Source organism: Barbatula barbatula (assembly GCF_947034865.1).
Source record: "Barbatula barbatula genome assembly, chromosome: 23".
Classification (NCBI taxonomy): domain Eukaryota; kingdom Metazoa; phylum Chordata; class Actinopteri; order Cypriniformes; family Nemacheilidae; genus Barbatula; species Barbatula barbatula.
Window position 1 is genome coordinate 1,295,866 of NC_136786.1, and position 12,724 is coordinate 1,308,589.

The following is a 12,724-nucleotide window of genomic DNA, read 5'->3' on the forward strand; positions in this document are numbered from 1 at the left end:
GTCTCAGTGACTGATTTATGGAATGAAGAGACAGAAAAATGTTACATCCATAAGAACAGTGGCAAACATACACTACTGAAAAATGTGATGCACTTGATGTGAAAAGCTCATTTGCAAAGTTTTTAGATTTGATTCAGGTGATCTGGAATCTCTGCAAAAGATCGTAAAAGACCCTTTGAGAAACCATGCCATAATTTTCCACTGGAACAGGAAGTTAGGGCGGGACATATTGATTGGCTCCTCCCTCTTTTAGAAATTGGCAATAGTCTTCATTTTACCTTACAGCTTGGAATCTGATGAGAAGCTGAAGTGCAAAATGATTTCATCAAAAATCTGTATTGGCTGAAGTGAAAGAGTGTAAGTTTTGAATGCTTACATTTTATAAATGCAAATTATCCATTATGTCTCCCGTCCTATCAAATCAAGAGCAAGAGTGAAGAGACCCCTTCACTCTACATTTCCACAGCATCCCTCCTCCTGCACCCCGACATCTCACTATCTAACCCTTCTTCTACTCGGAGGGAGGGCTAATCGCTCCGGGCTCAGGCAAAACACAGAGACTGGAACCCTCGCCCCGAACAAAGGGGGAGTGCTCTGGGTTTGGGAAGAATACCGTCCCCAGAGCCCTCTCCCTGGACAGCACGCCAAATACGCATATACTTTCTCTGCTTAACTATACCATCGCCTTTTAAATGATTTGCTAAGGTGAAACATAACATAAAATCTTTTCATTTCTTTACAATAAACTAAATGTAATTCTCATCTAAGGAGGCCGCCATGTTCTTTTCCGATGATGTTAAATGGTTGCACACAAAGGCAGCCAAACTGAACACAGACACACTAATCAGTTTTTCAGTACTTATAAGGTTCTGCAGGATATACATATATATATATATATATAGAATGCTAAAATGATAAAAAAAGAAAATAAAGACGCGTTTCATACATTTTTATACTGTTGGTCAGAAACAATACACACATACATATTAATAACCAAAATCATTGTAATTTCTATATATACACAATGTTTTTAGCCATAACACAATGCATTTTACCCAGATTTTGACTTTTTGATTGTTGATCTATCAACATCAAAGCCTATTGTCTTCTCTCTCTCTTGGTCTAAGATGATGGGGCTAATATTCACGGGTGCTCTAATACAGAATAAATAACCAAACCGCAAGCATCTTATTATTATATTATCTTATTCTCATAATATATAACGTTTACAATAATGGTGGATGATGGTGTCTTAAAGACAGTTGTTTAAAGTTATGATTTAATGCATGTTTACCTTGAACCGATGCTTACTGAACGCATTCTTCTTTTATAGTAGGCTGAGTTTTCCGAGTAAAAATTATTTTTCAAAGTTCATGAATCCTGTGTCAGTTACACTGTTTTTTCATTTCACATTTATAAAGTAAATGCCATTGTTAATATATTAAGCATACATACATCTCTCTACACCCCAGGTTCCTTTTAAGACTAACATGTATGATAAAAGACTAAAAAGTCCAATCTTGATTTCATGGACAGAAAATAAGATTACAACACATGAAGCATATACACGAAGGGTCAGTGGAAAGGTTGCAAGGTAAGGTAATGTTTTTTGTTCTTAAAAGTGACGAGCAGTGAACCAGCAGTGAAACAGGGACGCAGCCGTTTGGTTTGTGGTAGCGCCACCTTTTCCTCTGGCATTACCCACCCTGACAGCTGGTACACTCGCAGCTGTGAATGACGGGCAGAACGACAGGCTCTACATCTCCGCTGGCACACTGCAGACTGAGGAAATGTACTGGATTCTGCGGGTCCAGCCTGTAACTGCAACAGTCACAAAATGCCTGGAGGTAGGGCTCCTGAGAGACAGAGAGAGAGAGAGAGGCCAAAACAGATGAACAGATAGTGGAAGATTAAAGAGAGGGATGGGAGAAAACAGATGAGACGACAGGGAACGGTGAAGGGCAACAGGAAGGAGAGAAAACAATAGATAACTATCCAAATTATCTTCATGCTACATTTGCTTAAATGCCAGCGGCCCCCCTCTCTCCCTCTCTCTCTCTCTCTCTCTGACGGGTTGAATCAAGGGATAATTCAGTCGAGCACGAGGCCATTAGGAGGATGCGAAACACGAGGGCAGATGTGAAGACAAAAGAGGAAGAAAGAAGTGCTAAAGCTGGAGTGCTGGGACCTGGCGGACTGGTTTTTTGGTTTCCATGGCAACATGACAGAAGTTTCCACTTCAAACACGTTCTTGAAAACAGTGGCAGCAAACATTTGCATGCATCAACTGAGAAAAATAAACAACTGAAGACATGAAGATATGTAGCACTTTACATGATCAAATATTTATTGAATGAATTCTGTTATTATCTGGATGCTGAGTTTGAACATAATATTTGAATATTTTCAACAGAACAAACATGAGAATGTTAGGAATCAGACGCTACGCTACAGACCCGCATTAGAGGTGCCAAACAGTGTGAGGAATACATGATTGATGTGAGCAGAATGAAAGAAATGAAAACACACCTCTAGAATGACATCGATTCTGGACAAACAGCGCCCTCTACAGAAGCTGACCTCCACGTTGTCGAGGCGACAGTCGCCCTTGGTGATGTTCCTGACCTCGGTGTAACGACGGCACTCGGCAACAGGATCCTCTAGAGACCAGAAAGTGATGTTCACAGGAGAAAATAGGACAGCCGAAGAGAGAGAGAGAGAGAGAGAGAGAGAGATTAAAAGAAGCACATACACAGGTTGAGAAGAAATGATACGGACAAAACAAGTTTCACTCTCATGAAGGATGAAGACATCAAGTGACTTTAAAAAGTGAAATTTCATGAGCGAAGTTAAAGGGACATTTCACCAAAATAAGAGAATTCTTTCAATGAGAATGTGTTCATCATGTTATTCCAAACCTGTGTGACTTTCTTTCTTCTTCAGAGCACAACAGACGATATTTTGAAGAACGTTGAAGGTCAAACAACAGTGAACTCAAAATATCTTCTGTTGTGTTCCACTGAAGAAAGACTCACAGACAGATTAACAACCACATGAGGGAGAATAAATTATTCTTAGTTTAAGGTGAGCTGTTCCCTAAAAAGAATTTGAAGTAAAGTGTTTTTTAGTCACTGAAGCATGTATTTTGGTCATTCATTAAAGATAAAATCAGCAGTTTTTAGCTGACGCTGATATCATCTCGTGTGAGTGTTTCTCATTAAACAGATCTGTCAAAAAAAGATTTGGCTTTTATTGCACAACCTGATTTAGCCAAGTAGGGTTCGTGTCCAGTGTATTTGTCAGTTGTTGGAAAATTGTTTCAGATCCAACAAAGAGGTTGATCCAAGAACATGTCATGCTCGTGCAAATCACGTTTAATCGGTTTAGAATATCATGTCCAGTTGGGACGTCTCTTCGAGTCCTCTTAGAAAGTTTTCAGCACATCTGCATTTCATATCCTGAGATCAGCTGAACAGATCCAGATTGATTTACAATGTGTCTGCAGCAGTCTGGTCATGTGTTTTAGTTTTCCTTAAGCTCAGACTGTCAGAGTTAAAGCTACAGGACACTTCATGATGTGTGAGACCTCTAAAACCGATGCCAAACATCAGCAAACTTCCCTATTGGAGAAGCTCACCTGGATACTCCCTCCTGCACACAGGACAACAGACCCCCGGCTCCAGAACCTTCACTTCACCCTGGTGGACAGAACAGAGAATGAAAACATGTGGAGGATCTCACAGGAAAAACTCGACTGTATGTGACTTGTGTGTCCTGAGATGGACGGATGCTGACGGGAGAACATACATTAGGCTGAGACTGAGCAATCATTGAATGTGATTGTAAGGCCAACTTAAAAGCGTTAAGATGTGTTATAAGACTGAAAGAAATATGTCCTATGAATAGAATTTTACTTATCAGTACAGCATCAACTAAAAGCGTAACCTCGTGCAACATTACATGTGTGACAAACAATGGCAGACGGGGAGTCATTGAGTTTATGCTTTTCTACTTTGAGTTTTAATTTTCCTTTGGTTCGTTGCCGCTGATAGCATAGAAATGAGCACTTCACATTTCCCAAAAGTATTTTAAAGCTCGTGTTTATTTTTGTTCATAGTTTTTTTGTGTTAGAGCTAACAAGAGCGTTCCTACAGTGCAGTGTGACATTTACCTCTGCCAGCAGCAGAAATGCAAATTGGGCAATTTCACTTAGACTAGATGAAGAGAAAGGTGTGCAGAAACAAAGTATTTTTAGTTTTAATTTGAGCTGCAGGAGAACAGTGGAGATGTGAGGTGTCTGTGAGGTCATGAGATGTCCGTGCTGTAACTCAGAAGCCGTCTGGGACAATGTCCCTGAACAGAGCTGTTGCCTGGACAACCGGTCCGTCAATATTCAGCATCATTTCTGATGCAACATCTCTTCACTGCTCATCTGCCTGACATGTGTTCAGTCAGTGAGTGTGAAAACAGCCTCAACCACCGAGCAGAAATGTGTGTTACTGAGAAAACAAGGAATACTTAAGAAATGTGAAACGAACAGGAGACTTCTACATATCTTACTTCAGAGCAATGAAGTGAAGGACAGTTTGATTGACAGCGTCTCTGACCATTAACACAACGGCAGGAAAGGCAACCGTCCGTCCACTCTGACCCTGGCTGTGACAGAAAAACCAACATATTACCAAACGTGAACATACAGCAGAGATGCTTAAATTAGTCAAATACATGGAAATCTTCAATATATATTTATGTTCCTGCAAAACACCTAAAATATATGACAATTTGTGTTAAAACAAACATGAAACAAGATCTTCTGTAAAGGGTTTAAGGTCACTGGTCTAAAAAAGATTGAATTATTCCTGAATGCTACTTTTTCTTTCAACAGAAGAGCACAATTCCTCTGAGCTGTAAAGACATTTTGTTGCAAGGACTTGTAATTTGGTTTATCTTGGCTCCTTGAACCTATTCTGATGAGATCGTCTAACGTTTGAGAGGTTTGATTCCTTACATAACACACAGGGCTCCACAATAAGGATCATTTCTACTGGCCCAGTCAAATACAAGCCTTGCCACAATTAAAAGGTATAAATAAATGTAGATAGCAAACAGTCAGGACTAAATACTGTAAGAAATTAAGAGCAATAGCACAAATTAATGTAATAAAGCAGATATACAATACTACTCAATGCTTCACAGGTATTTCAGGTTGGTCTTAGAGTAGTTATCAGGTACAGAAATTGGATAAAGTAATCAAATGTAAAATGTAAAACTGGACGAGAGCCGTGAGGGAGATGGACGAGAGCAGTGAGGGAACTGGACGAGAGCCGTGAGGGAACTGGACGAGAGCAGTGAGGGAACTGGACGAGAGCAGTGAGGGAACTGGACGAGAGCCGTGAGGGGGGAACTGGACGAGAGCCGTGAGGGGGGAACTGGACGAGAGCAGTGAGGGAACTGGACGAGAGCCGTAAGGGAACTGGACGAGAGCAGTGAGGGAACTGGACGAGAGCAGTGAGGGAACTGGACGAGAGCCGTGAGGGAACTGGACGAGAGCCGTAAGGGAACTGGACGAGAGCCGTGAGGGGGGAACTGGACGAGAGCCGTGAGGGGGGAACTGGACGAGAGCAGTGAGGGAACTGGACGAGAGCCGTAAGGGAACTGGACGAGAGCCGTGAGGGGGGAACTGGACGAGAGCCGTGAGGGGGGAACTGGACGAGAGCAGTGAGGGAACTGGACGAGAGCCGTAAGGGAACTGGACGAGAGCAGTGAGGGAACTGGACGAGAGCAGTGAGGGAACTGGACGAGAGCCGTGAGGGAACTGGACGAGAGCAGTGAGGGAACTGGACGAGAGCCGTGAGGGAACTGGACGAGAGCCGTGAGGGGGGAACTGGACGAGAGCAGTGAGGGAACTGGACGAGAGCAGTGAGGGAACTGGACGAGAGCAGTGAGGGAACTGGACGAGAGCAGTGAGGGGGGAACTGGACGAGAGCAGTGAGGGAACTGGACGAGAGCAGTGAGGGAACTGGACGAGAGCAGTGAGGGAACTGGACGAGAGCCATGAGGGAACTGGACGAGAGCAGTGAGGGAACTGGACGAGAGCAGTGAGGGAACTGGACGAGAGCAGTGAGGGAACTGGACGAGAGCAGTGAGGGGGGAACTGGACGAGAGCAGTGAGGGAACTGGACGAGAGCCGTGAGGGAACTGGACGAGAGCCGTGAGGGGGGAACTGGACGAGAGCAGTGAGGGAACTGGACGAGAGCAGTGAGGGAACTGGACGAGAGCAGTGAGGGAACTGGACGAGAGCCGTGAGGGGGGAACTGGACGAGAGCAGTGAGGGAACTGGACGAGAGCCGTAAGGGAACTGGACGAGAGCCGTGAGGGAACTGGACGAGAGCAGTGAGGGAACTGGACGAGAGCAGTGAGGGAACTGGACGAGAGCCGTGAGGGAACTGGACGAGAGCAGTGAGGGAACTGGACGAGATCCGTGAGGGAACTGGACGAGAGCCGTGAGGGGGGAACTGGACGAGAGCAGTGAGGGAACTGGACGAGAGCAGTGAGGGAACTGGACGAGAGCAGTGAGGGAACTGGACGAGAGCCGTGAGGGGGGAACTGGACGAGAGCCGTGAGGGAACTGGACGAGAGCAGTGAGGGAACTGGACGAGAGCCGTAAGGGAACTGGACGAATAAAATAAAAATAAAATATAGGCCTAGATATTATTTGAAAAAACTAAACTAAATGAAATTCTTGGCCTTTTTGTAAACTGAAATGAGGCATTAAAATTATTAATTGAAAATAAATAAGAAACTACAGTAAAAATAAATGAAAAGTAAACGTTAATATTTAACAATAATAAAAAACAATTGACACTTCAAATGGTAAAGAAATATATAAATAAAATATAATATAAAAGTCTAACCAAAATTAACATGAAAAAGAAAATATATTAAACCAATATTTAAAATATTCTTAAAACTACAACAAAACTAAGATGCTTCTGCTTAGTTTTAGTTTAAAAACAAAAAAAACTGACACAGCTCTGCTTTATTACACAGAAACAGGATTTAAATTAAAGAACTGAAATATTGATCTTTCACTGCATGTTCGTATTGCAGCCGCAGGAAGTGACATCATCCATATCATTCACTAAAAGTTCATCATCTGAAAGCTGTTCAATGGGCGCCACTGAAAGCCACTCAGACAGCTCATCTGGCCTCTCAACATTTATGTTCATAATTGATGATGGCAATTATCGTTTTTTGAGAAAGGCCACAGGCGCTAATCCATCAGACTCTTAATGATGATACTTAAGACAAATAAACAAAGCACCACAAAAGCAATTATAGCAGAAAAGACAAGAGTGAACGCTCGGCTGTGTCTGTACCTCTCGAAGTGTTCCATCATGATCTTCACACTGACACAGAGCTGGAATCACACACGGGCCGTCCTGACTGCGAAAGAGTCCCACCTCACACACGCACCCCTCTGATGCCCCGCGACTCGTGCAACTGAGCGGTTCAGGGCGATACATGTCCAAACAGCCTCTCTCACAGACACGCTCTGATCCGGTGACGGCCCAGAGCCAGCGTTCACCCTCCGGACACTCTACATGAGGATTACACGGTTATGATGTTTCATCAGAGATGTCATGATGTAATGTGTGTTGTGTCTGGGTAACTGACCGCATTCAGGACGCCTGCAGGTTTGAGTTCTGTTTGAGGGTCCCTCACAGTCCCGTCCTCCGTACTGATGCTCTCTCTCAACCGTTCGACTGGAGAACTGATGTCCAGATCCACACGACGCTGAACATGAGCTCCACGCAGACCAACTGCTCCATTCACAGTCCACTAATACACAAACACACAACACGTATGTGTTTACAACAACATCTCGCATGACTCCTTAGAAACAAAGAAACACAAATGTAGACAGAACTCTGTTTGGTCTTGTGCAATTTGGTCAGAAATGTCGGACTATTCACAAGACCTTTAGAGATCTGAGCCATTATAAACACTGCTGAGATCGAAATGAAATGCTCAAGAGAAACATCTGAGAAAACGATCTGCTTTTCATGAGCTGCATCGCTGCCAGATCTTATATGTGATATATGCATGCATGTTTGTGTGTCAGTGAGGATATGATGTCACAGAACTCACCGTCACATGACACATTAGAGCAGGTGAAGACGCCGCCATCACACACGCTAGAAATAAACACACACATACAGTATATAAACACTTAAATCACATGCAACATAAGAGACTTTGTATTTTTTCCATCCTCAGATTTTCAGGCGTAACACCATACAAAAAAATATGTCAAGGCAATAGTTTTTACAACATGACATATATTTAATACACATTGCCTGCATCAATATACATAGTTTTTTCCATTTGTGCCTTTCTTAATTTGAGTAAAAAATTCAATTTAACATTGAATGTTAATTCTGTAACAAGTTGTATGTGAATAAGAATTGACTTGTCGCTAAGCCCCACCCCCTTAGTTTTACAGTGAAAGCTGTCAGTGTGACACCTTGATTTTATTTTTATTTTGGGGTCACAGAATGAACACTTTCGCCAAGGGGGATTCAAGTGGGACTTAAATATGCCATGGAGGGATAAATAAAATATTTTAAAATAAAGTTGGTTGTTAACAAGATTAATTGAGGGTTTACAGATCACAGTGCAAGCCTCGTGTTACAGATGTCATGATCGCAGATGACAATATTATCGGATCGATAATGTTCATGTACGGCAGAATAAGATTAAATTGATTTGCATTTAACACTGTACATGACGTGAAACCTTTAGGTTTAGATGTTAACATGGACTCGCTAACTTTAACTGTGAGTATATAAGATACCTGGAAATAGTGTTATAAGTACCCCAGGCACATTGTTTTACTATTTTCATTGCGTAAACACCAGAAAATATCTATGGCGCTAAAGCATAAGACCGTGTTCACATTTGACAAAATGTGGTCACAAATAGCAGCCGGCAATGTTCAAAGATAGCATTTGTGCAGGAAGGCAGCTTAGAGAGCGTAACAGAATTCTATTTGAATTATAAAGCTTTCCTGTAGCTCAGTGGTTAGAGCAGGTGTTAACAACGCCAAGGTCATTTGATCCCAGGGGATTGCACATACTTAGAAACGAATGTATACGATGATGCAATGTAAGTCACTTTGGATAAAAGCGTCTGCCAAATGCGTAAATGTAAATGTAAACAGAGAGCGTCTTTGCAATAACCAATCACATATTTAAAACAACAACACTAATTTCTGACTAGAAATGCAATCAAAAGTTATTAAAAGTGAATATTAGGCCGTGTTCACACTTGACTTCTTTTTTGAAGCTGCTAGCTTCTGTTTAACATTATAATCCTGTGGACTAAGTCCTAAGGACTTTTTTAAACACCAGAGTCAGCGTCTTTATCTGCAGCTCAGTGCGTCTTTTGAGGTTGAAAAAAGTTGAACTTTTCTTAAAAAAAAGCTCTGAAAAAGCACCGTTGTCAACTTTTTCTTGTCAAAAAAGAAGTCAAATGTGAACACGGCCTTAAACGACGTTTACACAAAACTCCAATGGGCATTTCTCCCGCCTATTTTATTTTAGAGCATGAGCCTTCTCGGCCAATCACGTTTCTCACATGCTGTTATGGAAACGACAGGTTTATGTCATTGGTTAGCAGTGACAAAGATGCTTGACGTAGGATGTGTTTTTAGAAAAATTAAAGTTTTTTCAACCTCAAAAGACGCTCTGAGCTGCAGAAAAACATTTACAACAGCAATCAGGACTTCTTTGAAAACACATCCACAGGATTATAATGTAAAACAGACGCTAGCAGCTTCAAAAAAGAAGTCAAGTGTGAACACGGCCTAAAGATGCCCGAGCTCCTGTTTCCGCACAACTGCCATTGGTTCATCTGTGTTCTAGGGGAGGGGCTTGCCGATTTACATTTACACATTTGGCAGATGCTTTTATCTAAAGCAACTTACAGTGCATCTGGTTTATCAGTATGTGTTCTCTCAGATTGAACCCATGACCTTGCTAGCGCAATGCTTTACCAAGTGAGCTACAGGAATACAAAAAATATGTTTTTGTAATAAATCTGCTTTAAGTTTCCTTTATGTGATGCTGGTCTCGTGTATGTATAATCACGAGCCGAGTTTATTGTGGTTTAATTTAATACAAATCTTTCAACTGTTAAGTAAAATTCCCCATCTTCAAACTTTGCTATTGTCATTCATTCATATTCCGTTGACTGATGTTTAGACTGTGTAAACGCGTATGTATGTTGTCTAAACATAGTAGTGTGAAGAGTCTTCAGCTGACTCATTCTTTTTATTTCTATGTAATTTGTTCATACTGTATCTGTGTCATTTTGTCATCATTCGTGGCATCAGATTCCTTCAACAATGTCAGCACGACCTTTCCAAACATCTCTGTGATATTGTGTGTCAGCAGCGAGGAAGAAGATTTCACGTGACGACACGCAGCTGAGACGCACTCATAAAAGCCCTCATTGAGTTTCATGTGCTATTGATTTTCAATCCGATAACCGCAGCAGCTCTCGCTCAAATACCCAGAGATCCATTTATGAATTAAATCAATATCCGCACCCTACACCGCACTGTCAAAGCAATAGAAACATAATGAGACTCATAATGTACGGCCTGATGAGTACCAGGAATTGCACAAATGTGGTATGACGCTTCCGGGGGGAACTTGATGTTCCTGGACGTCCAGAGTCATGTTGGGAAAGGCCAGCAGGAGAGACAGAGGAGAACAAGGACATTCGGATGGTGGAACACACGTCCCGCTGAGCATAACCTGTAGGTAAACAGGTTCAATTATATATTATTCATTTATTAGGAATTATGAATAACGTCTAAAGATAAGGAGCCATCAGGAGCCAATCAGAAGGCAGCTCACGCTTTAAATCTGCCAGTTTTACTTTGCGTGCAAGAAAAATAAATACAACTTTTTCTTCACAGATTTGATATATTTGGAAGAAAATGTGTGTTGTGTGTGTAACCATGTATAACTTATAAGACACCTCTACTTAACAAAACATATGATTGGAGGATCTTTAATACTTATAGCACTAGCAAACTACCATGTGAGTGGATGTTTAATTAAATAATTTACTTAAAAACAAATATAATTATTACAAATAAACACATATTTTTATATAAAAATGCCCTCATGTTATATGGAAGACAAAATTCAAAGGTAGCAGTGGACACAAATGTCAAATCTCACTGCTTCTCGCATGTCTCTATTAATGTTTAGTCATGAGACGGCCAAGAAGCAGTCAAATGCATTATTGACGTGCACCCTTAATTGAATTTAACATGCAGATCTATGTGCAGCTATGGATCCGCGATATATTGATCGCTAAATAAGATGAAAATATAAATGTTTCTCACACAAATGTATGGTTTGGTTTCAGAAGACATTTATTGAGCCATTCGAGTCATGTGTATTACTTTAATGATGAATGCTTTTAGGACGCCCATAAAAGACGACATTATGATGACATTATAATATAAACGTATTAGTATTCATTCTATTTAATATAAACATTCTATTAATTAAATCATATTTGTACTATTTAAATATATACATTTTTTACATTTAATATATTACATATATATTACATAATTTTTTTATTAAGTTTATAAATGTATGAGATTATTTTCTGGTGAACCATACTTTTATTGACAGTTCATTGGACGCAAGCGCCCAGCCCAAAGTTAACTTCCGGACCGTGTTTGTTCGTTCTGGCTAGTGCAGGGGTCGGCAACCTTTACGCCAAAAATAGTAATTTAAGACCTTCCCTATCAAATAAAATTTGTCTTGAGCCCCAAAATATATGTAACCTTTAAATTACTATAACACACGTTTATAACACGTTTATACTATAACAACATTTCTGTCAGTCTCTCAACATTGTGTTGGGGGCAGAATGGGGGTTGAACTTGAGAACCTAATATCTCTGATTGTACTTTTAAAAGACCTAATTTGGTGAATGGCATGGCATGCCAGTCCCCGCCCCTTGCATACAAGTATAAAAGGAAGATGGCGTGCCCATTCATTCACCTTATTTTCTTCAGTACCGGCGATGCATTCCTACGCTGAACACTCTTCGTCTCTGTACATTTAGATACATTTCTATGACGCAGAGCAGCGGACTCGTCCTCTTGTGTGCCTCTTGTGGGCGTTTCGGTAGCGGACCGTGGTGTCTAAAGAGCAAATTTCCAAAAGAGCTGAAATTCCTACAGCATGCACATGCCAGGCATGTCTCACCGGTGTAAACTTGGATGCAGCCACCTCGTCCTGGAACCTGACAGGCATGATGCCTGCATTACATGCTTGGGCCGCCAGAATGCTGAAGTAGCGTTCATTGATATGGCATGCCTGCACTGTGAGCATATGTTGATCAGCTCTTCTTAAAATAACCAATGACCTGCTCACGGCTGCGGATTCTGGATTTTTAACAATCCTCATCCTCCTGGACCTGAGTGCGGCTTCTGACACCATTTCCCACACCATTCTCATTGACCGATTAGCATCCCTTGGATTATCTGATACACCCCTGCACTGGTTTAAATCATATCTCTCTGGCCGTACTCAGTTTGTACAACTTAAAACTTTCAGATCCCACTCTGCCCCCCTTTCCTCTGCTGTTACCCAAGGCTCTGTCCTTGGACCCCTTTTGTTCATTATCT

General features: G+C 41.4%; 1 protein-coding gene across 1 annotated transcript in view; it reads right to left on the reverse strand.

Moving 5' to 3' along the window:
• Positions 1 to 1,697: 1,697 nt before the first annotated feature.
• The window catches only part of sspo (SCO-spondin), a gene marked incomplete at both ends in the record, with an annotated part of 68,270 nt that continues 57,243 nt past the window's right edge, over positions 1,698 to 12,724 (reverse strand). The window contains 8 exon segments of the mRNA XM_079487953.1: positions 1,698 to 1,856; positions 2,530 to 2,660; positions 3,638 to 3,698; positions 4,561 to 4,656; positions 7,380 to 7,600; positions 7,678 to 7,842; positions 8,152 to 8,198; positions 10,678 to 10,823. Coding sequence (XP_079344079.1) covers positions 1,698 to 1,856; positions 2,530 to 2,660; positions 3,638 to 3,698; positions 4,561 to 4,656; positions 7,380 to 7,600; positions 7,678 to 7,842; positions 8,152 to 8,198; positions 10,678 to 10,823 — 1,026 coding nt within the window.